Below are 21612 nucleotides of genomic sequence, written 5' to 3' on the forward strand. Positions count from 1 at the left end.
GTACAAATGCATATTTCTCATCAAGTGTAGCAAACAGTGCAAAGGTTCATATGTCAGGTTAAGGAATGCACAAGTCACTGCACTGCACACCCATGCTGTATACGCATAGATGAAACACAGTGCATTGAAAACAGTGTAATGACTTTTCACATGGAGTCATAGCTAGTTACAATAAATATCTGGAAAACATCAATCAATTCACACCACGCGTTTCAAAGAGTATGGCTACTTTTCGGTACAAAAACAAAAGCTAGTCTATGCAAGGGTGCGAATTTTTTCTCTCTTTTCATCAATGATTGGCACAAGTCTCTTTGGCAAGAAAATATTTACACAATTCTTCAATCCCGAGAAGAATCCCAGTCCCTTCCCTCTCGTAATCCGAAAACTCCTCGAAGGCAGCAAAAAAAGGTCTTTCTTTTCTTTTTTTTTAAAACTAACTCCCCTCTTTTTCATCCTCGTCCAGATGCCCCCCTCTCTCTCTCTCCGTTGCGCGGGGCCCCCCCCCTGGGTCAGACGTAGTCTCTCCTCTCGTGCGTGTGCGCCACGCTGTGCGCCACGGACCTGCTGGGCGCGTACATCATGCGTCCGGGCGGCATGTACTTCTTCTCGGGCGCGCTGGGCGGGCAGGAGCAGCACAGGATGGACCCGCCGACCACCAGCATGGCGGCCGCCGCCCAGCCCAGGTAGAGCGCGGCGCCGATCTCCCGCTTCTGCTGCTCGTTGATCAGCGGGTTGTAGAAGTCCGTGACGATGGTGTGCGCCGTCCAGGAGACGGGCACCAGCTGCGACAGAGCGGCGCACAGGAAGGCCACGCCGGCCGCGATCATCACGCGCGCCTTCGCCGCCTCGTCCTCGATGCAGTTGGTGCACTTGGCGCCCACGATGGACACCAGCACGCCCAGGATGCCCAGCACGATGGAGACCACGGTGAGGGCGCGGGCCGCCTGCAGGTCCTGGGGCAGCGCCAGCATGGAGTCGTACATCTTGCACTGCATCTGACCCGTGCTCTGGACCACGCAGTTCATCCAGATGCCCTCCCAGATGGTCTGCGCCGTCACGATGTTGACGCCGATGAAGGCCGTCACGCGCCACATGGGCAGCGAGCAGGACACGATGGACAGGATCCAGCCGATGGCCGCCAGGGTCACCCCGAGGACCTCCAGACCAAACGCCGCCATGACTGTGTGTGTCTGTGTGTGTGTGTGTGTGTCTGTGTATGTGTGTGAGCGTGTTTAAGAGTGTGTGTACTGTATGTCTCCACGCAGGGTCCACAAGTCCACTCGCGAGTCACGCCTGTCTCCGTCTGTCTCTCTTTCTCGATCCTGTGTTCTTTTTCCCTCTCTCTCGCTCTCACTCTCTTGCACTTTCTCTCTCACACTCTCTCTCTCTCTCTCTCTCTCTCTCGCTCCCTCGCAAAACAACCTCTAATCACCCAGGTCACGCAAGAGAAGCTTCTAGAAACTTCAAACACTCAGAAAGCTCCACGGGTCATACGCCCAGGCCTTTATACCCTCCCCACACCCAAGCCCTGAGCCCACGGGAGGAGCCAGCGTGGGGGGAAGACTCTCTAGGGGATTGGTCAGGACGCTTGGACGCCAGGACGCTATTGGAATAGCCAGGCCGCGGGGGACTTCCTAATGATGCTGTCTCTCCATTCGCAGTAGCTTCCACCTATATCTCTGTGTGTGTGTCTGTGTGTGTGTGTGTGTGTGTGTGTGTGTGTGTTTGTGTGTGTGTGTGTGTGTGTGTGTGTGTGTGTGTGTGTGTGTGTGTGTGTGTGTGTGTGTGTGTGTGTGCGTGCGTGTGTGTGTGTGTGTGTGTGTGTGTGTGGAGTTGGGGGAGGCAGTGAATAGATAACCGCAGGCAGGTCTTAAACTGGTGTGGATGTAGAAGTTAACGAGTAACTGGGCCTCTGTGTTCAGGTCACTGAGGAGTGAGACCTTGGCAGATAAGAGCGGTGGGCGCTCGATAGTGTTTGGGTTGCCTTGCAAGTGAGCTTCGCATCTCTCCTGTTGTGTGTGCTCTCACGATTGAAGGCCGTTGATGCGATCGGAGCTGTAAAGCTCTTCTCCATGGTCAATAGCCCACTGATGAGAGTGACCATCGCTTCCGTGATCATGTCACTGACTGGGCCTGACGAGATGATCATCGGGGCAAACCCATGTAGTGGTTGTGAGGTCAGTCAATGATTAAACTCCCATAACTTCACTTTGCAGGCATCCCAGGGGTATTTTTTACTTTATGTGCCCAATAAACACTTTAAACTCTTTACCTGACATTCTTTCAAAAGTGATGCACCGTAGTGCTGGTGTCCCATAACTAAGCAGCAAACATGTGATGTTGTCACTTTATGTAAGTGACCTCTATCAGCTTCAGATCTTATCTAAAACATCACAAACTATCAAAGCAGCCAGATATGTGAAGTCCATAAAGCATCCACACGCTTCTCCACATGGTTTCAGTGGTCAGCTGGACCCTTCGTCGATCATAAAATGACCCAGATAGTGGATAAGGGATTTCAGTAGATACCAACAGGGTTCATTGCACCTCAAAAGGAGTATCAGTAATTTCCCGCATATTGCAGTGGCCACATTGTGTATAAGCCGCAGGACAGTGTTTTATGCAAGTTAAAAGAAACCATTAAAACCATATTACAGTAATACTACATTAGCTGTCCTTGCCTATAGGCTATTACAGTAGCCACATAACTGAGGAAATTTTACAAAATCAATGTATAATCCGTGGCGAATAGTTGGGAAATTACGGTATCGGTCTGAGAGGCTCAACTTTTTTTTTTTCCTTTTACTATTTCCTACATCGTGTTTCATCATACTTTGTCTTCAGTATTGCTCAGCAAAGTTCTTTTTACAGTAAACATATACAGTAGCCTACAGTATATACATGTTTCATATTTTGTATTCTTCATCGTGTACCTGTGTATGTGTATGTATGTGTGTGTGTCTGTGCGTGTCTGCAATGTCTACTACACACATAAAAATGTTGTCTTCCTCAGTCAACACAGGTGTGTCATTTCCTCTAAGGATAAGGGACAAAGTGTAACGTTTGCGGAATATATTAGCTGTATTGAGCAGGGCTGGTGTGTGTGTGTGTGTGTGTGGGGTGTGTGTGTGTGTGTGTGTGTGGGGGGGGGGGGGTTGGGGTGTGTTCAAAGTGAACGTGTTATCGGGCTCCTCTCCTCAGGGTCAGTCTCACCGGTCAGGCCCAGGGCTCAGCAGTGTGTGCAGTAAGCACTCTCCACTGCTCATGGGAGAGGAACGGACGCTCACACACACTTTTTTCATTCTCTCCCACCCTCCCCTCCCTTCCTCTCTCTTTCTGGCTCTTTTTTTCCCCTCTTTCTCTTTCTCTCCCACCTACCATCAAACCCTCTTTCTACCCCCTCCCTCCCTCCCTCCCTCCCTCGTTGCAACCTCTCACTCCCTCAGTTTCTCTATCACTCTCTGTCCTCCTCTCTACCTCTCCCACACTTGCTCTCTTTCCATCTCTCCATCCCCAACCCCTCTATCTCTCTTCCTCATCTTGTCATTCTCTCTTTCTATTGTTTTGTCATTATTTTGAACTCCTCTCTTTCACTTTACATCTACCTCCCTCCCTCCCTTCTCCCTCTCTCTTTCTCTCTCTCACGCACACACACACACACACACACACACACGTACACACAAATGCACACACACACACACACACACACACCCTCTTTAACACAGGTGGATGTCCTGTTATTGACCCACAAACACAAGCCAGTTTTATGGGTCAAACAGTACGCTAACCTCTTCTTTATGTGTCCAGTTAAATTTATCTTCTATGTGTCTTTTTTTACGTGCTAGTTACTCTTTAACTCCTGCCTCCATCTGTTACGTGCCACATTTAGCTTGTAAACACTCAGAAGTAGAACATCCATCACTGCTTCTCCAGTCAGACATGGATACGTCACAAGATATTATGAAAGAGATACGGTCTTTTCAGTCAATATGTTTACACACGAGAGGCTCAACAGGGTCGATGCAATGGAGGCTACTGTCATGGGTGTCGGAGGCACTTTTGAATATTATTAGTCTTTTTTAGTTACAGTATCTTGCGAAACAAACAGACAAACAAACAGACAAACAAACAAATAAACCCAGATGAAAACATATACGTAATAAACATAACAATAAAAATAGGGGGTTTGGGGGCTACCTCCCTGAAATGACTTGTTGCAGGTTGGAATGTCTGCTACTATACATGTGCAGCCGTATGGATTTTACTGTTTTACCGCCTTATCACACTTTCCATATCCTTTGTGTGTGTGTGTGTGTGTGTGTGTGTGCGCGCGCGTGCCGTGCATGCGTGTGTGTGTGGTTTATTCTTCTCAGCCCAGAAAGAGGTCACCTAGATACAGATCTAGCTTTGACTAGTTCTGGTTGCGGAAGACCACAGCGATTATTATGGTTCTGGAGGATGTGAATGATGATTGGTTGTGCTTGTGGAGAATCTGGGCAAGGATTGGTCAGATTTGTACCATGCCAGAATGGAGCTGTACTGTACCTGTCCCAAAGTTGATGGGTGAGAGACAAAATCAGTCATATCGCTTTCTGTCTCCCAAAGGCGTCTGCAAAAGAGCAAATGTCCCTGAAAAAGCACCTGCAAGAATGATGACGTGACCCCAGGGGTGCCTCTCATTCGTCTTTTTGTCTAACCTCCCTTCCTTCCTCGGTCCTCGTCCTCACTGATCTAGATAAAGAATGATGGGGCGGCAACAATGGGATAGTCTATCCAGTGTTCTTTATAGATCAGTGGGAACGAGCCGGAAGACCAAGGAAGGAAGGAAGGGAGGATAGACAAAAAGTTGAATGAGAGGCACCCCAGGTGCGCATAGAGCCGCACTGCCCATGCACTGGCCATGCCAGGCCTGAAGGGGGCACAGGTGGTCACAACAGTCAGGCAGGCCTAGAGAAGGGGAAGGTGTCAGTGGGAGGGAGATGACCCGAAGGTGCCTGCAAAAGAGTAAAATGTGCTAAAAGTGTTAAAAAGAGTAAAGTGTTAAAAGAGTATAAAGAAGTTTCTAAAAGAAGAGACAACGATTCCTTAAATTCTCTCACCAGGTGTGCTTGGATCATGCGTTTTTGGAAGTAACTGTCGCTTTGTGTATTGGTTACCTCAACCGTAATGTCTGGATCCGTAATCAAGTTGCCGTTGATGAGGACCGCATGTCATGATGGATTCTTTTAGCACAGCTGTACGTTTGCGTGGTTTATGAGAAAAGATCATTCCAATCAAAGCCAGTCTGAGCGCATGTCGAAATCTTTTAAGATGCAGTCATAGTGAGGCTCGGGGTAAGTTCACACACAACTGAGTCGTCATGATGAAGCATTTTTAAAAGATAAAAAAAGCATATTTTGACACCCACTCCACTGTGTGAGCCAGTCCAACCTTTCAGTCCTGTGGAGCACAATATTTCTTGTTGAGTGTGTATTCAGGCCAACCCAGCGTCTTACTAGGCACACCGCCTTGTTATTCAGCTCTGTCAAGGTGTGTTTGTGGATATGGATATAGGCATAGAGATTATGTACCATGATGAGAGCGATGTCTCACATGACCTGTAGTCTCATTGTAGTGTGAAGTGGGGATGAGTCCAACAGTTCTAGTCACAGTATGCACGCACACAGTTAAAAACACAAACACACACTCACACACAAAACACACACACACACACACACACACACCCACACACACACAAACACACACACACACACACACACACACACACACACAAACACACACACTTTAGGGTATCTGAAGAGGACATGGTCTTTCATGTGAGGCAGAGAGGGCTTGGTTACTCTCTCTTGAGCTGAAGAGTGGATTCAGAAGGATACACCAGGGACCACCCCCCACCCCCTTAAAACAAGTCCACCATTGTCCCTGCTGCCTCCTTCTCTGAAACTATAAACCTGACTGCTATGTGTGTGTGTGTCTGTGTGTGTGTGTGTGTGTGTGTGTGTGTAGCAGCCCTCCAAGACTCGGGCCTGACAGGGGATACTTAGAGGACCGCTACTCTGGAGAAGTCACTGAGGTCTTTTGTGAGAGACCTCAAAAAACACACCACATTCACCACATTCTCTCTTCTCCTTTTCTCCCTCTTTCTTTCTATCCCTCTTTCTTTCTTGTTCTCCTTTTTCTTCCACTCAGGTGCGTCAGTTCCCCCTCCATCTCATGATGGACAGAGCAGAGTTGCCCCATAAAGCATACCAGTGCTGATTGGTCCCCGGAGATAAGGAAGTTATTGCTCTCCTGCGGGTCCAACAGATCTCCCTATCTCTGCATAAGGGCCCCCTCTGCCAACTGCTTATCAGTGTGTGTGTCCCTATGGCCATGATTAAAGTCATTAAAAATCGCTGATGAGGATCATGTGATAACGAGAGCAACATATATATCAGCCACTTCACATACACACACACGCACACACACACGCACACACACAGTAGCGCTTAGAAAAACAAGTTTACGTTACAGAGAGGAACATAAGTGTGGAGGGTGGCTGGTTGTACCATATAACTGAAGGGTCTATAGTCCAGGTTACAGGGAGAGACATTTGCTAACATACTAGTGACTTATGTACTAATAGCATTCACCTGATCAATACGTCTGTATTGTGAGCCAATAGCATTCACCTGATCAATACATCTGTAATGTGTGCTAATAGCATTCACCTGATCAATACATATACAATACAATATTATCTTGTCATTGGGAAGATGATTTCAAAAGAAGACAACAATAACGACACTGTACTTCGAGAGAGTTTGTGTTTAATAAACATGTAATGCTTTTCCAGATTTATTGGTGCAGTCTACAATGGGTCCATGTATCAAACATGAGATGAGTGTTCGGCTATTCAACATGTGTCATCCAACAGACAGACAGGCGGAACTGTAAAAAGCAGAAGAAACTGGATGAAAGAAATAATGACATCTTACCCCTTCAGTGAAATACTGCTTGGCTTCTTCAAACGCTATCAGTTCTTAATCTGATTTTCTTCAGTCACCCCACCCCGCGATCAGACGTGTTACTGAAGTCCACTCCTGTCCTTGAGTCCTGTGGTAAAGAAGAGGACTCAAGAGTTCAAAGATGAGTGTCCAAGCTCCTCTTCATGCTTGCAGTCAGAAGCCCGGGTCCTTTATCTAAAGCCTGCCTTACACTGACAGACTTTGACAAGATTTTGGGAAAGATTCTTGAAAGATTGTAGTCTTTTAACTAATGCACCTCATTCAAGCTTTACTCAAAAGACTACAATCTTTCAAGAATCTTTCCCAAATCTTGTCAAAGTCTGTCAGTGTTAGCTGGGCTTTAGCTACATGGCTGTTACTTCTGCATCTCTCTCATGCCTCCCTGTGATTCAGTCAGTCCCCTGTGTCCACGGTAGTGTCCGGTCCACTGATCCAGCCATCCCAGGCAGGAGCCCGAGTAACCCAGTCCAGAACCGGGGCCCAGAGCCGTGCCTCGAGTGGACCAGATCTGGGCCAGAACAGACTCTGTCATGTCGGCTGGATTGTCATGGCTGCTGCTGCTGCTGCTGCTGCTGCTAGACGTAGTCTCTCCTCTCGTGCCCGTCGAGGGAGAGGGTTTTGACGCCGGAGTAGCGGGCACGGCTGCCATGCGAGGGCGCGGAGGTGCCCGTGTGAGGGGTGCCGCCAGGCGGCTGCTGTGCCCGGGCGCGGGACGACGAGCACGAACACGAGAGCAGTGCCCCGCCGAGCAGCAGCAGGCACGCCGCCGCCCAGCCGAAGTACAGCGAGTTGCCGAACTCCCTCTTCTGCGTCTCCTCCAGCAGCGGGTTGTGGAAGTCCAGCACGATGGCGTGCGCCGTCCAGCACACGGCCACCAGCACCAGCAGCCCCGCGCCCGCGAACGCCGCGCCGGACGCCAGCGCCAGCCGCGGCTTGCTGGCCGGGTCGCGGGCGCAGTTGGTGCACTGGGCGCCGGCCACGGCCAGCGCGATGCCCAGCACGCCCAGCAGCAGGGCGGTGACGGTGAGGGCGCGGGCGGCTTGCAGGTCGGCGGCGAGCCCCAGCAGGGAGTCGTAGATGCGGCAGTGCATCTGACCGGTGCTTTGGACCACGCAGGACATCCACAGGCCCTCCCAGATCACCTGCGCCATCACGATGTTCTGGCCCACGTACGCCACCACGCGCCACATGGGCAGGCAGCAGGCGACCATCACCCCCAGCCAGCCCGCCACCGCCAGGATCATGCCCAGGATCTCCACGCCGGCCGAGGGCATCCCGACCGAGTAGGAGCGCAGCGCAGCGCAAGAGCGGACGAGAGGAGAGGAGCGGTGTGGCAGAGCACAGCGAGAATGAGCTGAAGGTGCTCAGCACACGATGCTGTGTGTGTGTGCGTGTGTGTGTGTGTGTGTGTGTTAGTGTGTGTGTGTTAGTGTGTGTGTGCATGTGTGTGTGTGTGTGTGTCTCTCTCTCTCTCCCTCTCTTTCTCTCTCTCGCTCTCTGGGTGTGTGTGAGCTGCTCTGTGCCCGTGTGTGTGTGTGTGTGTGTGTGTGTGTGTGTGTGTGTGTGTGTGTGTGTGTGTGGTTGGCCATGTGTGAGGGTCAGTATAAGGAGGCCCGGCCCTCGGGATTAAGCGCGGAGATCGGATCTCTCACTGGCTCAAGGTGCTCAAGGTGTCTTTTCTAAGGAGGGAAGGAGAGAGGGATGAGGGAGGGAGGGAGAGAGGGATGAGGGAGGGAGGGAGAGAGGGGGGTATGGTGGGCACACATCGGAGTGAAGGAGAGACACAAGAGAAGGAGTGGAGGGAGAGGAAGGACAGAGAGAGGAAGAGGAGAGAGATAAAGATGAGAGAAAGAGAGAGAGTCAGAGGAAAGGAGAGAAACTGGAGGGATGGGGTGAATCAGAGAGAGGAAAGCGAGAGAGAGAGAATGAGAAGAATATAGAGATAATCAGAGAGAAGGAGAGATTGAAGGGACTCAGAGAGAGAGAGAGGAAAAAGAGAGAGAAAGGACAGAAGGGGGAAGTCTTTGGGGTGGACACAGAACTGATCTGTCATTGTGAAGCCTTGACAAATGACACCAAGTCATTCTGAAGCTAATGAACTGTTTCACTCAACCAGATCTTTTACCCTCTGCAACACATCACAAGTATCAGATCTGACACAAAAGTGTATCTGGCCCAATTTGAAATACAGCCCCCCCCCCCCCCCCCCCCCTTGTGCTGAAAGAGAACACCTTAGTCATGTTTCCTCATTAACCTTGCCGTAAAAGCGCTGAGTCACCCCCCATCCATCTTGACGATGCCCACCCCAGCGGAGTGACAATCGCTGTCTTTGTTGAGTCCTGAGTGAGGACACATAATCCCCTCCGAGCCTCCAGTGGCTCAGGCAGACAGGACCTGGATGAGTGCTCCCAGAGCAAAGCCACCTGAGTGAATTTATGTGTGAATGACGGGAATCGACCAGTAGTCCTTTTCCCCCTTCTCACACTGCATCTGCTTGAAGAGCAATCATCACATGAATTGACTAAAGGATTTTGTTTGCCTTTACACTCTACTTAAAAAAATAATGGGGCCAGTGCCGGTAACTTCAGAGCGATGCCATAGAAGAACCTTTTTCAGTGCTTCAAAGAACCATCGAGGGAGCAGTTATTTAAAGAGCCGTTTAATGAATGGCGTAATGACATGCCATAATAGGCCAAGCCCATTATGATCTGAGGCTCTGAAGAACCATTTCCAATGTGAAGAACCTTTCACCTGATGTAATGGTTCAACACAGAGTTTTGACTTTCCATGGATTCCAGAGATTCAAAGAACCATTTATAATGAAAGGAAGCAGATGGGAATGAGGGAAATGGATCGGGATCGGGAAATGATCGCTGGTCAGTGTCGAATCCAGTTCACCGTGGGTACTTGGACCCGAGTGTGGTATTGGTACTATTGCTTGAGCCACAGCAGCTCTTAAAGAGATTAAATATATAAACGAAGGGAGACTTCCCAAAGACGGAGCGTCGTGCCACAAGTCCACCTTTGGAGAGTGCTGTCAACAGACCAATGATTCCAGAGAGGAATTAGCATGTGGATCATGTGACACAACAAGCATTCTTCAAAACTTACACTCACTAACTGACTTTTTTTGAATGTTTAAACCGACAGCAACTCCCTGGAAGGCCCCCTTTTGGTATCGGCTGGGAAAAGCCCCAAGCCTACCTCACATCTCCCCCTCCTCTCCCCTGGCTATACCACATCTCCCATTAGCAAACTCTACTCCTCGTCTACTCTTATCGCCTCCTCTGCTGCCGGTAATTCATCTCCCGTGCGTATGCAAACATTTGTTAGCCGAAAAAGCTGGTGTTTGTGACCGTCCGCCAACAGGGCTTCTTTATGTGGTTGAACCATTAACCGCTGCATGATAAGTAGCAGCTAAGTAGCGATATGAGGCAGCAAAGTCTGGCCTTTGTTGATTCTGATGGATGTGTTTGCTCAGAGAGTTGAGTTTGCTAAGGTGTGCGTCTGTGGATAGTTTTAAAGAGAATGCGTACATTCCACAGGATGCCTGATGAGAAGAACAGGTGACTCTGAACTGACCTGTTATGAAGTTTGCTTATTTTAATGAAATTCCACCCTGATCATGTTGCTATCAATATCTGCAGACAATTTGACAATCCCAAACCTCATGATGACTATGTTGCTCATTATAACGTTTGATACCCCCCCCCCCCCCCCCCCTCTCTCTGTTTTGGGAGGCCGTGAACAGAGAGCTGATAGGTGAGGGGTCGATTTTGAAGGTAAACATGGGTGAGGTCACTCTCTCTAGCCACACCCTCTGACATACTCCTGTTGTGAGTAGAGGGGAGTGGAGCAGATTCAGGCACACACACACACACACACACACACACACACACACACACACACAGTAACTCAGGCTCACACACACACACACCTGTATGTGGTAGGCTTTAGACATGTGTGCGTGTGCGTGTGTGTGTGCGTGTGCGTGTGCATGTGTGTTTGTTTGTTTTTTGTTTGTTTGTTTGTCTGTTTGTTTGTTTTATAACATTTCCTTTGGATAGTCTTTTGTACATACACAATAAAAACACTCACAGACAGATACACTCACGCACCCTCTTCTTCTCTGCTTTTCTCTGTTTCATACAATGCTTGAATTGTTCATTGTTCACTAATGATTTAACAGTAGCTATATAACCATTAGAGCCTATTAAACAGAGCTGTTCAAATGCTTGATGAGCAACAATAATACACCCCTCCCCTCGTTATCACATATAGCTGAAATCTATGTGATCGATTACCCCAAATTATAACCTGTTGCTATGCTGGGATTTGTGTGATTAACTGTCAACAGAGTATCCACGCAAATCATAATGGTTATGCTCAGAAGACAGATCAAAATGAAGTAAAGGAAATAAAGTGAAATAAAAGTTGTTTTAGGTTGCAGTTGATTTGAAAGCTGCATTTAATGTCTTTGCTCTTCTTCTGGTCAGATCAGGTCTCAGCAAGTAGCCTAGGCCTACATTTAAATATGAATGTGTGTAAAAGTTTATGGAGTCAAATGTCTTTCAGTTGTAGATCTTACTTTATCTTATGGTGGTGATATACAACATTAAGCAAAAAGCCACTCGAGTCTGTTGTTTATACTGAATTTAGAACAGCTTTGCGTTGTGCCTAAAAATTAAACCACAGCCTCTCTGGGCTTATTGCTGAATTATGTGCTCTTGGGTCATAGAGCCATGTTACAATGATGTCTTTTTCAACCCCTCCTTCACGCAGGTGTCAGGATCCAGGCCAAACTGCTCTGTTGCACCTCAGGCGACTAGAGGGAGCCACTACATCAGGTGGTACGGTACACAGACCCGGCCGACCGGTTTCCTGTGTCACTGTAAATCAAGCTGCACAGACACAGGAAGTTCACTTCCAGGTGGGAGGGTCAGACTCCTTTCTCCAGAGTAGTCATTTCCCAACTATTTGCCACGGCTTATACATTGAGTTTATGAAAAAAAATCTTCAGCTATATGAGGCTATGAGTTAATACATACTGTAGGGGGCAGTTAATATGGTATTATTAACTTTAATAAAATATTGTCCTGCGGCTTATACACAATGCAGCTTATACACAGGAAATTGCTGAACAATGAAAGGAGTGATTCAATAATGTCAAACTGTGTTTGTGTGCAATATTTCATTTTACATTTTTATGATGTGTCAGATAGATATGGCAGATGGTTTGGTATTTTATTACTCACTGAAGCTATAACAGTACTCTAGATATAAGAGTTTTGAATTACAGTCCCCCCCCCCCCAAACAAACATACAAACATACACACACCCACACCCACACTGGTACCCACAGTATTTTTTTTCTTGGGTACACAGAGGTGTCCAAACTGTTCCACATCTCTGCCTCAGCATGTCTGAAACTCAATAGGAACAGGGAGGGACTGTTTGTGGAAATGATCCCTAACTGTCAGTTTGTGCTTCAAGATTCTCTCTCTCTCTCTTTCTCTCTCTCTCTCTTTCTCTCTCTATCTCTCTCTCTCTCTCAGACACAGACACACACACACACACACACACACACACACACACACACACATACACACACTCAAACACACACTCACCTTCTGGTGAACACTTTCACTGGAGATTCCATTTACAGTAATAAAGAAATTTCTCTGTAGTCTTGAAGAAGATGGTGTGAGGTTAGTAAGTAAGTAAGTAAGTAAAAGTTATTTATATAGCATTATTTTATGCACAGAGTGCAATCCAAAGCGCTCCACACACAGACATCAAGACATAAAACATAAACAGACAAATTAACAAATAATTGGCAATAAACAGAAACAAGATACTGGATGGAGTGGCGTAGGTTAGGCTAGTTAGACACACACTACTTAAAAAAAAGTCAGGGATATTCGGCTTTCAGGTGAAATTTCAGGATGAACTTACAGTTTTTTCCAATCGTATACACACTAAAATTAAGGTTATCAGACAGTTAACAATACTTAGCACTCAAGAAGCAAAACACCTGCGCAGAGTAGTATAACAGTAAGCACAAATTCAGCTTCACACTTTTTGCGAAACATTACACACAGTGAATGTCAAAACGTAAAACACATTTTCACACCTTAGACACAGATAAAGATTGTTAGGTACTTCCTTCTCATTATAAAGCCCTGGCTTGCCAATGACCACACTAATGAACAAATTGAATAATCACATCCACCAGGTGTGTAAGCACACATGTGCAAAATTGAAAACGCAGCACTCAGGTGTGTTATGCTCGATCCTCGAGGGGCGTTCCCACTGATCTATAACTAACACTGGATAGACTATCCCATTGTTTTCGCCCTATCATTCTTTATGTCGATCAGTGAGGATCGAGGCCAGAGGAGCGAGGGAGGACGTATAAAAGCCCAAATGAGAGGCACCCATAGCCTGTGATGTGGTGAACTCTTATGGCCTGATCCATCTAGACAGAGAGATGATTAGAGTATTACAGTTTTTCTCAATTGTTTACACACAATTTCTGGTACTTGAGACACAATTCCAGTAATATGTAGCTCATGCACCAACCTCCTGAACCGATTCTGCTGAACTATAAGCACAATTTCGGCTTTACACTCAAATTGCAGTTCTGTAACACACTGTTCTCAAAACACTACACACAATTCTGTGCATTAGACACAATTTTCATGAAGAAAATCTCTTGTTTTCACAAAGAACACACTGCCAATCAATTTCTAAAGCTAACTGCCCTACCATGCACACTGACTCATCAGATGGGCAAACTCCTGTCACACAGTCTTACAATTAGCAATCAGAGCTTTATATTACAGTAGTAGTACAGGCAGAGGCAGAGCCAGAGGAGTGAGAGTAAGAGGAGGAGGATGGGGAGGCCAAGGACCGTAATCTCTGATGAGATCCAAGCCACTAGAACATTGCAGTGCTGCGTATCAATACAGTACAGTACCGGACAGTACAGTACAGCTCAATGAGCACAGTAGTACAGTATTGCCTGTGGGCTGTTCTGTAGGACTGTAAAAATAAAGTATGTTTCAAGTATTTGGGGAAAGTAATTCTACTTTGTATTCCTACACAGTTTACAGTATTTTACTATTTGTTTGGCAGCCGAAAGATTACCAACACAAGGGCTTCTGTCTCCTGAACAGGAAACTGAAATCATGAGCATTGTCCTAGAAAAAACGGCATAACATTACGGGAAATACAAAGAAAAATAATAGAAAACAATGAGATATTTCAAAATATTGATAGGGTAAGCATATCAACTTACTGTATCAGCTTATCTACTGTTTGTAGTACTGTTTGTAGTGTAACACTGAACAAAAAAAGGCCCAAGTCATTATAATGAATGGAGAAGAAGTGTTTTCAATTCATCGCAGTGTTTTACACTGAGCACATCAGTGTTTAACTGGTGATGGCTTGTGTGTGTCTCTTGAGAACAAAAGAGCATTTTGAGGAGAAATTACATTGTTTTGAAGGTAAAGTGTCATTTTGCAGGAGAATTGTGGAGTTTTGCCCATTGTGTGTGTTGTTTTGGATTTGTGTGTAGAGTTCTGAGAATATGAGGCATGTTTTCAGAAAATGTGTGTTAGCAATCGAGAAAAACTGTATGTATTGTTGTTACTTGTTTGTATTGTTGCGTAAGTGTACAGTACAGATTTTTATTTTTCTACACTTAGTAAGAACTATAATTTTGCCATTTTCTGTTGATTGCCTTGTCACTGTAACTGAACATATGGTACAGTGAAATAAATGAATATTGTCTGCAGCATCAGTTTTGTGCATTGCTTGATGAGGGTTCATCAAAATATTTTTGTCATCTAAATTATCCTAATGCTCTCAAACATTATGCCTGAATAAGATCCATATATTGGAAGAGGGTTTTTACAAATGTGTTTTGAATGTATTGTGTTGGTGTGTATAAGATAGCGACAGTGTGGAATCATTCAAAGAATGTGTTAGTGATATGAGAACAGTATAAGGTTTTATCAATGTGTTTATTGTTTTGACAGAAATATTTCATTTTGTTAACAATCTGTTATGTTCTGCTGATTAGGTGTTGTGTTTGGTTAATTGTGTGATGTGTTCAGACAAAAAGAGCCCCGTTTTCAAAATTGTGTGTAAACGATTGGAAAAAACTGTAATATCCACTATAATCTCTACAGGCCAACTTAATGCGACCTTCTGTAGATTTTTTGAAGGCGCATGTCCAACAGTTCTGAAACATTAAATTTCACCCGAAAGCCAGATATGCTTAACTTTTTGTGAGTAGTGTAGGTTGTTACTGTAAGTGAAGTGTGGGTGTGTAAGTGTAAGTGTAAGTGTGGGTGCGTGTGTGTGTGTGTGTGTGTGTGTGTGTGTGTGTGTGTGTGTGTGTGTGTGAGTGTGTGCTCTGTGTGTGTGTTTATGTATGTGTGTGTGTGTGTGTGTGTGTGTGTGTGTGTGTGTGTGTGTGTGTGTGTGTGTGTTTATGTGTGTGTGTTTGTGTCTGTCTATGTTGGATTGTGTTGCAGGTTAACGGGTTGACAGTGAGAGCAACACAGACAAACAGGAGAACAGGTGAACAGGTGCCCATTGTGTGGGGTGCACCTTCATCCTGGCACAGTGCAGTCAGGTGCAACGCCGTGCGACCTCTGCTGGAGTAACGCTGGACGTGGGTGAGGTGGGTGGTCGCAGGTGAACAGGTGTACCAGGGCACACGTGTGCCGTGTGTGTTTGCATTCTGCCTGGCGCTGTGTAGTGCCGTGCTGTGCTGCAATGCACGCTGCACACCGCTCACGATCCGACACACCACGGAGGCTCGCCAGATGCACCTGTGGGAGCCGGCAGCCGGGCGGACCGGTTCCAGACGAGCGACAGGTGCCTCTTCCCACGCTGTGACAAGTAACAGGCCCGTACACGCGTCTCTGACCTCACAATACTGCACCGAGCAACAAGCCCACACTCGCCTCTCAGAGATCACCGTGGAGACAACCGAGAGTGAATGTCAATACACGTCATTCTTTGTGGGATCTTTTGTTATTTTTTATCAGTTTGCTTTTCCATTCCATTGAGTTTTTTGCTAAACATTATACCAATACTTGTTTAAAGAATACTAAAAGACACAAAACCCTGTATACACTATAAGTTCAGGTTTTTAAGGATTACCCTGTGTAGAAACAATTTGTTTTGAGTTAACTGAGATCTAAATGACCCTAATTGTGACATCTCCAAATATTACTAATTGCCATATGACAATAAGTGAAAAGGAAAATAAATGAAATTAAAGTAGGCTCCAGTCATAAATATCATTGACTTCTGAGCTCTTTATTCGTTCAGTTTTGTCTTTAAAAATGTTGTGTTGTTTTATCAAAGTGTTGATAAAAAATGCCAGATCATTTGAATCCTTGCTTATTACCTTAAAAGAATCTTTAGAAAATATTGTTTAGAAAAGAATGCCAAGATAGTACCCAAGATAGACAGAGATCTGACACAGTTTCGTCTGCTTCATGAGGTTTTGTCACCTGTGACAGGTGAGACATTCTGGGCCGGCCCCCTGACCACTCACCTGAAGAGCTGACTGAACAGACAAACAAAAAAATACAGGACACGCATCACGACCAGAAAAGATTGTGTAAGTCTCACACTCAGGAGTAAACAATGTCCAGCATTCCTCACGGACTTCCATGAAACTGCTGAGTGTATGACGGAGCAACGCCTCAGGCAACTCACACAACTCTGTGTTGCGCAACTCAAACAGAGAGATAGTTGTTACTGACAGTTATTTGTCATCAAGCATCCAAAACAAAAATCGCCTAAAATTATCCTGTTCTGGAAGCCTTTTTGCAAGTGATCAATCAAAGTACAAATCACTGAAAACCAAAGGGACTTATGTTTCCATTCTATAGACTGTTTCACAGTTCACGTCACAGAAAAGGTGTGTGCATGTCGGTGGCAGAAAGCTTTCCATCCCATTGAATTGTATGTGTGTGAATTGACTGAAACATAAAGGAAGCGTCAAGAAAAATACTTTAAATACTAAAAATAAAAAAAAAATTATGTTTACACTCTGGGCTTGTCAACCAGATATGTCAGGCTAATGAATCCCTGGCCACTTGCTAATGTCATCTACCCATTCTGTTATCAGCTCAGGATCAGGCAGACAATCACCATTATAGCTAAGACTAATTTATCAAGGTACCGTTTGTGACAATGACAGTGCATACGTTGACAGCTCAACATGCCGGTCTATTAGCTGTGCCATTCATCTGACCCCATGCTGCATGCCCACCCAACCTACAGTAGGCTCTGGATAATTACTTAAACATTAAAGGGGTCTAATAATAATATATTGAAGTGGATTTTACTGTATGTAGAAAAAATGTGATACCATAGTGATTCTATTTTCACCAAGAAAATGGTTTAGTTTGGGATTGGTGGCAAGTCAGAGGATAAAATAAAGGGCTATCATCCTCTTCATATATTCAAGCACAGATCCAAAACAGTGAGTAACCAAGAAAGAGCAGTGTTTGTATTTATTTTCCCCCAAGGTGTGGAGAAAACGAAACAAGACAAGTTAACATACCTACTGCACATGGAAACTGTGGTCATAGCCTGTGTCATGTGATCATGGATAAATGCCGAAGCCATGTATGAGTCAGTGGTTTCTATCTACTCAGAAGGTAGAGAGTAGATCCTGTCACAGTCTCTATATAATCAGGAACATTTGCAATAACTTTCAAGAGCATTCAACTGAGAATAAACACACAAGTCCACATGTTGTTTTGAGGAAAATTCATTCAATTTATTTCATCATATTTTATTCTATATTTATATAAATTACATGTTAGTATATATCATTAGTACATTATTGTTATTAATATTTTTGTATTTAATGAGATTTGGCACAAATGAATATTTTCTGGACAGACACATATTTCTCTATACTTTGAGAGGACATGGGGCTTAATTTGGGGGCGGGGGGGGGGGGGGGTAAATGCCATTTCAACATGACTGCTTAATAACGCAGGTAACACATGCTGCCTTGACATGAATGCTCCTAATCTAAAATTCTCTATTCCTGTTCATTGACTAGTATTGAAGTCGTTGTAACTGCACTCACATACCTGGTAATGCTTGTCTCTCAACACACCCTGTTGAACAATGCTTTGTTAGACATCCCTCCTCGGCTCACTCATTCTAATGCCTCAACAGCAAGCATAGTTCACTCCGGCACAGGAAACACACTGCAGTGAGTGACATTAATGAATAACAAGCCGCCACAAATCCATCTTATCTTTCACACGCTTCGCATATCACAACAAAGGAGATAAACAAGAGCAACAGCTGGACACAAACAACAAATGAATATGTCAAACAAATAAACACCGTAAGAACACTGTTGTGAGTTTGAAGTAAACACAGGTGATTTGACTGTCTGTGAATAGGACCTGTTGTTGTCGGTCATGCATGCATACATGTGTGAGTCATTATGGTTGTGTTTAGCTTGAAATGGCAGAGATTGCTATCACACAACATCATAGCACTGAAACCCTGACCCCACCCTATCTGCATGACCTCGGGGCAAAACACTGTGACATCACACACCTGTCCACACACACACACACACACACATACACACACACACAGTTCTCTCTTTCTTTCTGTCTTTCTGCCTTCCTGTCTCTCACACTGTCTCTCTCTGTTTGTGTCTCTCTCTGTGTGTGTGTGTGTGTGTGTGTGTGTGTGTGTGTGTGTGTGTGTTTTTCTGAGATCAGAGAATCACTCATCCATGGGTTTCAGTAATAGTTAATCCAAGCCCCCCCCGGGGTCAAAGGACCAGTGCCCAGTGGAGCTAAACAGACTCTCCACACACAAGTAAATGATTGGACACTGGTGCCCAGCAGGCAGAGTAAAGCACAGATAGCTGTGGGACACATAGCTACCGAACACCGCTCTACTGAGGAGGCCCTGATGAAAGACATCACAGTCATTCTGCCATTGCTCTGAACTGCACTGTTTTTACTGTGACTGTCTACCTGGGAAACACACAAAATAAACAAACAAACAAACAAAAAATAGCTATGGTGCTTATGAAACCTACCTTTCTGAGAAACTCCCAAACTTTTCCAAACCAAATGGGGTCCCTTAGTATATTAATGGCATGCGTACATTACACATCTCATACTCAACAAAAGAAGCAAGTCCCTCACCTCTCCATAGACTGCTTCTAGTGATTGTGCCATTTACACAGTCATAGATAACAACGCTAAACCTATGTGTGGTACAGTATGAAACTTGTATATTGATAACCATTCCTGCTGAACCCATGTGGGGTATGAAACTCATATAACCACACCTGCTGAACCCAGGTGTGGTATGAAACTGTACATTTTAAGGTAAATACGCTTTTTTTTTCTTTTCTTCTTTCTTTTTGTCAGTGTCACCTGCAGGGCAGCATGAGATACAGTATGTGCCAGGTAGGCTATTATTTGCTGTGAAACGTTATCTTCTCAACTGCTGTTAGCCACAAGTGGAGTCATGTTCAAAGCGCACATGCAAAACCTGTTTTTCCACCATTTAAAAAATACTCATTAAATGTCATTAAATGTCAAACCAAGTAGACTACTAACACAGTCAAGATCTAACCCACAGCAGTAACCTTTTAGATACCCAAACAGAACTGCTCTGTTTTTTTTCCTGCATGCACAGTGTTTCTTTACATAGGCTACAGTATGTCATATTCTAATAACTTACATTATACTTTACTTTACTTTACTTTACTTTATACGCTTATGTAGACAGGGATTCATTTAGTTGTGGTGGCACATGAGCTCCTGACGAAAGACTCTATCACAAGAGGAAAAGTGGGTGCAATTGGCTCACCACAGCGTTGAGCAGCAAACCCAAATCACGTAAAGGGGAAACTAGTGGTGTGAAGAGACTTCACTGCACACATTCACACACACACACACACCTGCCCATACACATACACACCCGCCCACTCACCCACACACACACAGTCCAAGCACCATTGCAAATTGTTACAAATTGTAAAACAGCATAACATTCTCAAAGTGATTTTTTAAAGTGTTTTTTTTTTTTTCTCGTTGTGTAAACTAATACTTTGGTGGACGGGCCCCAGATAAGCTCAGGCTCTTGAGTGCTCTGGTGTAATCCCACCGTGAAGGTGATATTCTCCAAAGCCATCTTTCCGCGCTCCCTAATTGTGGAAATTCCTCGTGAGTGTATACCTGTGCGACAGGAACCCTATCTGCAGGTCCGTGCCAAGCGGATTCTAATGAGCGGGCTCCTTAAAGAAGGCCTTTATTGTCCCAAAAAGGACGTTTTTGGCCCGCAAACAGTGGGCCTCTTTCTAGCGTGGAAACAATCACCATCTATCCTCTTCTTCACCCTCCTTCCACTCCGGCCAACAACTGCAACCGCCTCAGCTTCTGTGTGTGTGTGTGTGTGTGTGTGTGTGTGTGTGTGTGTGTGTGTGTTTGTTTGTCACCCCTGTGCCACCACCGGGCCCTCAAACATTCTCTTACACTCCCCGTGACTCCCCTGTGTGGAGCGAGACCACAGCACGGTTATTCTGAAAAACAGACGATTCCTCGTGTGGAGCGCGAGTAGAACGCGGCTCTCCTGAAGACGACCCATTCCCCACCGCGTGGAACGCAACTAGAACTCGGTTCTCCTGAAGACGGCCGGTTCTCCAGGGGGTTGTGGCAGCATCTCTCCCTGATCTCTCGGTTCTTGGGGGGCATCTGGTGTAAGGTCAGCTCTCTTCTTGTCTCTTGCCACAATTACCGGCTCCATACTGTCCAATGCATAGTATACTAAACTCTATCTAATTCTGACAAACTGGCTCAAACTGCAGTGAACTGCTTTCTTCATGTTTCTGTTTGTGCGTAGGTGTGTGGTGTGTGTGTGTGTGTGTGTGTGTGTGTGTGTGTATTCTGGCCAGAAGACGTGTATGCGGTTACATGCCAATCTTTCGGTTTGATTACTGATTTACTGTACGACTGCAGCTTGCTGGTTTTGAATTGCAATGAGTGCTCTTCTTTTAAGCCAAGTTCCCATAAACAGCCATGCGCTTGCCGCTTCTCGCTTGTTGCCTCAAAAGTTGACATTATTTTGGCTGATGTTTCGCCTGTGCTGATTTCACCTGTAATTGCTTAATTACATTACATGGCCTCTTGGCCCTGGTCTCCATGTACTGATGTCCTTCTCATACTGTAGTCAAAGAGTCAAAGAGCAGGAGAGAGAAAGAAAGAGGGAGAGAGAGAGAATGATTGAAAAATGTTTTCGCATGACTTTGTATTGCTCATCAACTTTCCGGAAGGTGCTGCAATGTCTCGTGCTACAGTGTCACGTGCTACAGTATCGTGTAAATTAGATCATTTGTTTAAATGGAGGAATAAAAGGATGTGAAATACCAGATGTGACCACAAACTGACATGACAGACACTTATGAATTGTTTTTTAATATGCATAATTTTGTTAGTGCTTGCCTGTGTTCTTTCCAAAGAAAGCATTTAAAATACCTATAGTCCATGTAATTTGTTCAGAATTGCCTCCATACTTCGCATTT

General features: G+C 45.3%; 1 protein-coding gene across 2 annotated transcripts in view; it reads right to left on the reverse strand.

The window, feature by feature from the left end:
* The window catches only part of LOC134099376 (claudin-4-like), an 8714-nt gene extending 433 nt beyond the window's left edge, over positions 1-8281 (reverse strand). Inside the window, exons 1-2 of one of the 2 annotated variants that reach the window (XM_062552214.1) lie at positions 7801-8281; positions 1-1180 (exon numbers count right to left, since the gene is read on the reverse strand). The exon at positions 1-1180 is cut by the window's left edge and continues 433 nt beyond it. In XM_062552214.1, coding sequence (XP_062408198.1) covers positions 510-1180; positions 7801-8281 — 1152 coding nt within the window. In that variant the 3' untranslated portion in view covers positions 1-509. Of the gene's footprint in view, positions 1181-7582; positions 7650-7703 lie in introns of those variants that run through there. The other variant, XM_062552215.1, reaches the window with a different exon arrangement.
* Positions 8282-21612: the final 13331 nt, after the last annotated feature.

Source organism: Sardina pilchardus, chromosome 13, assembly GCF_963854185.1.
Source record: "Sardina pilchardus chromosome 13, fSarPil1.1, whole genome shotgun sequence".
Taxonomy (NCBI): Eukaryota; Metazoa; Chordata; class Actinopteri; order Clupeiformes; family Clupeidae; genus Sardina; species Sardina pilchardus.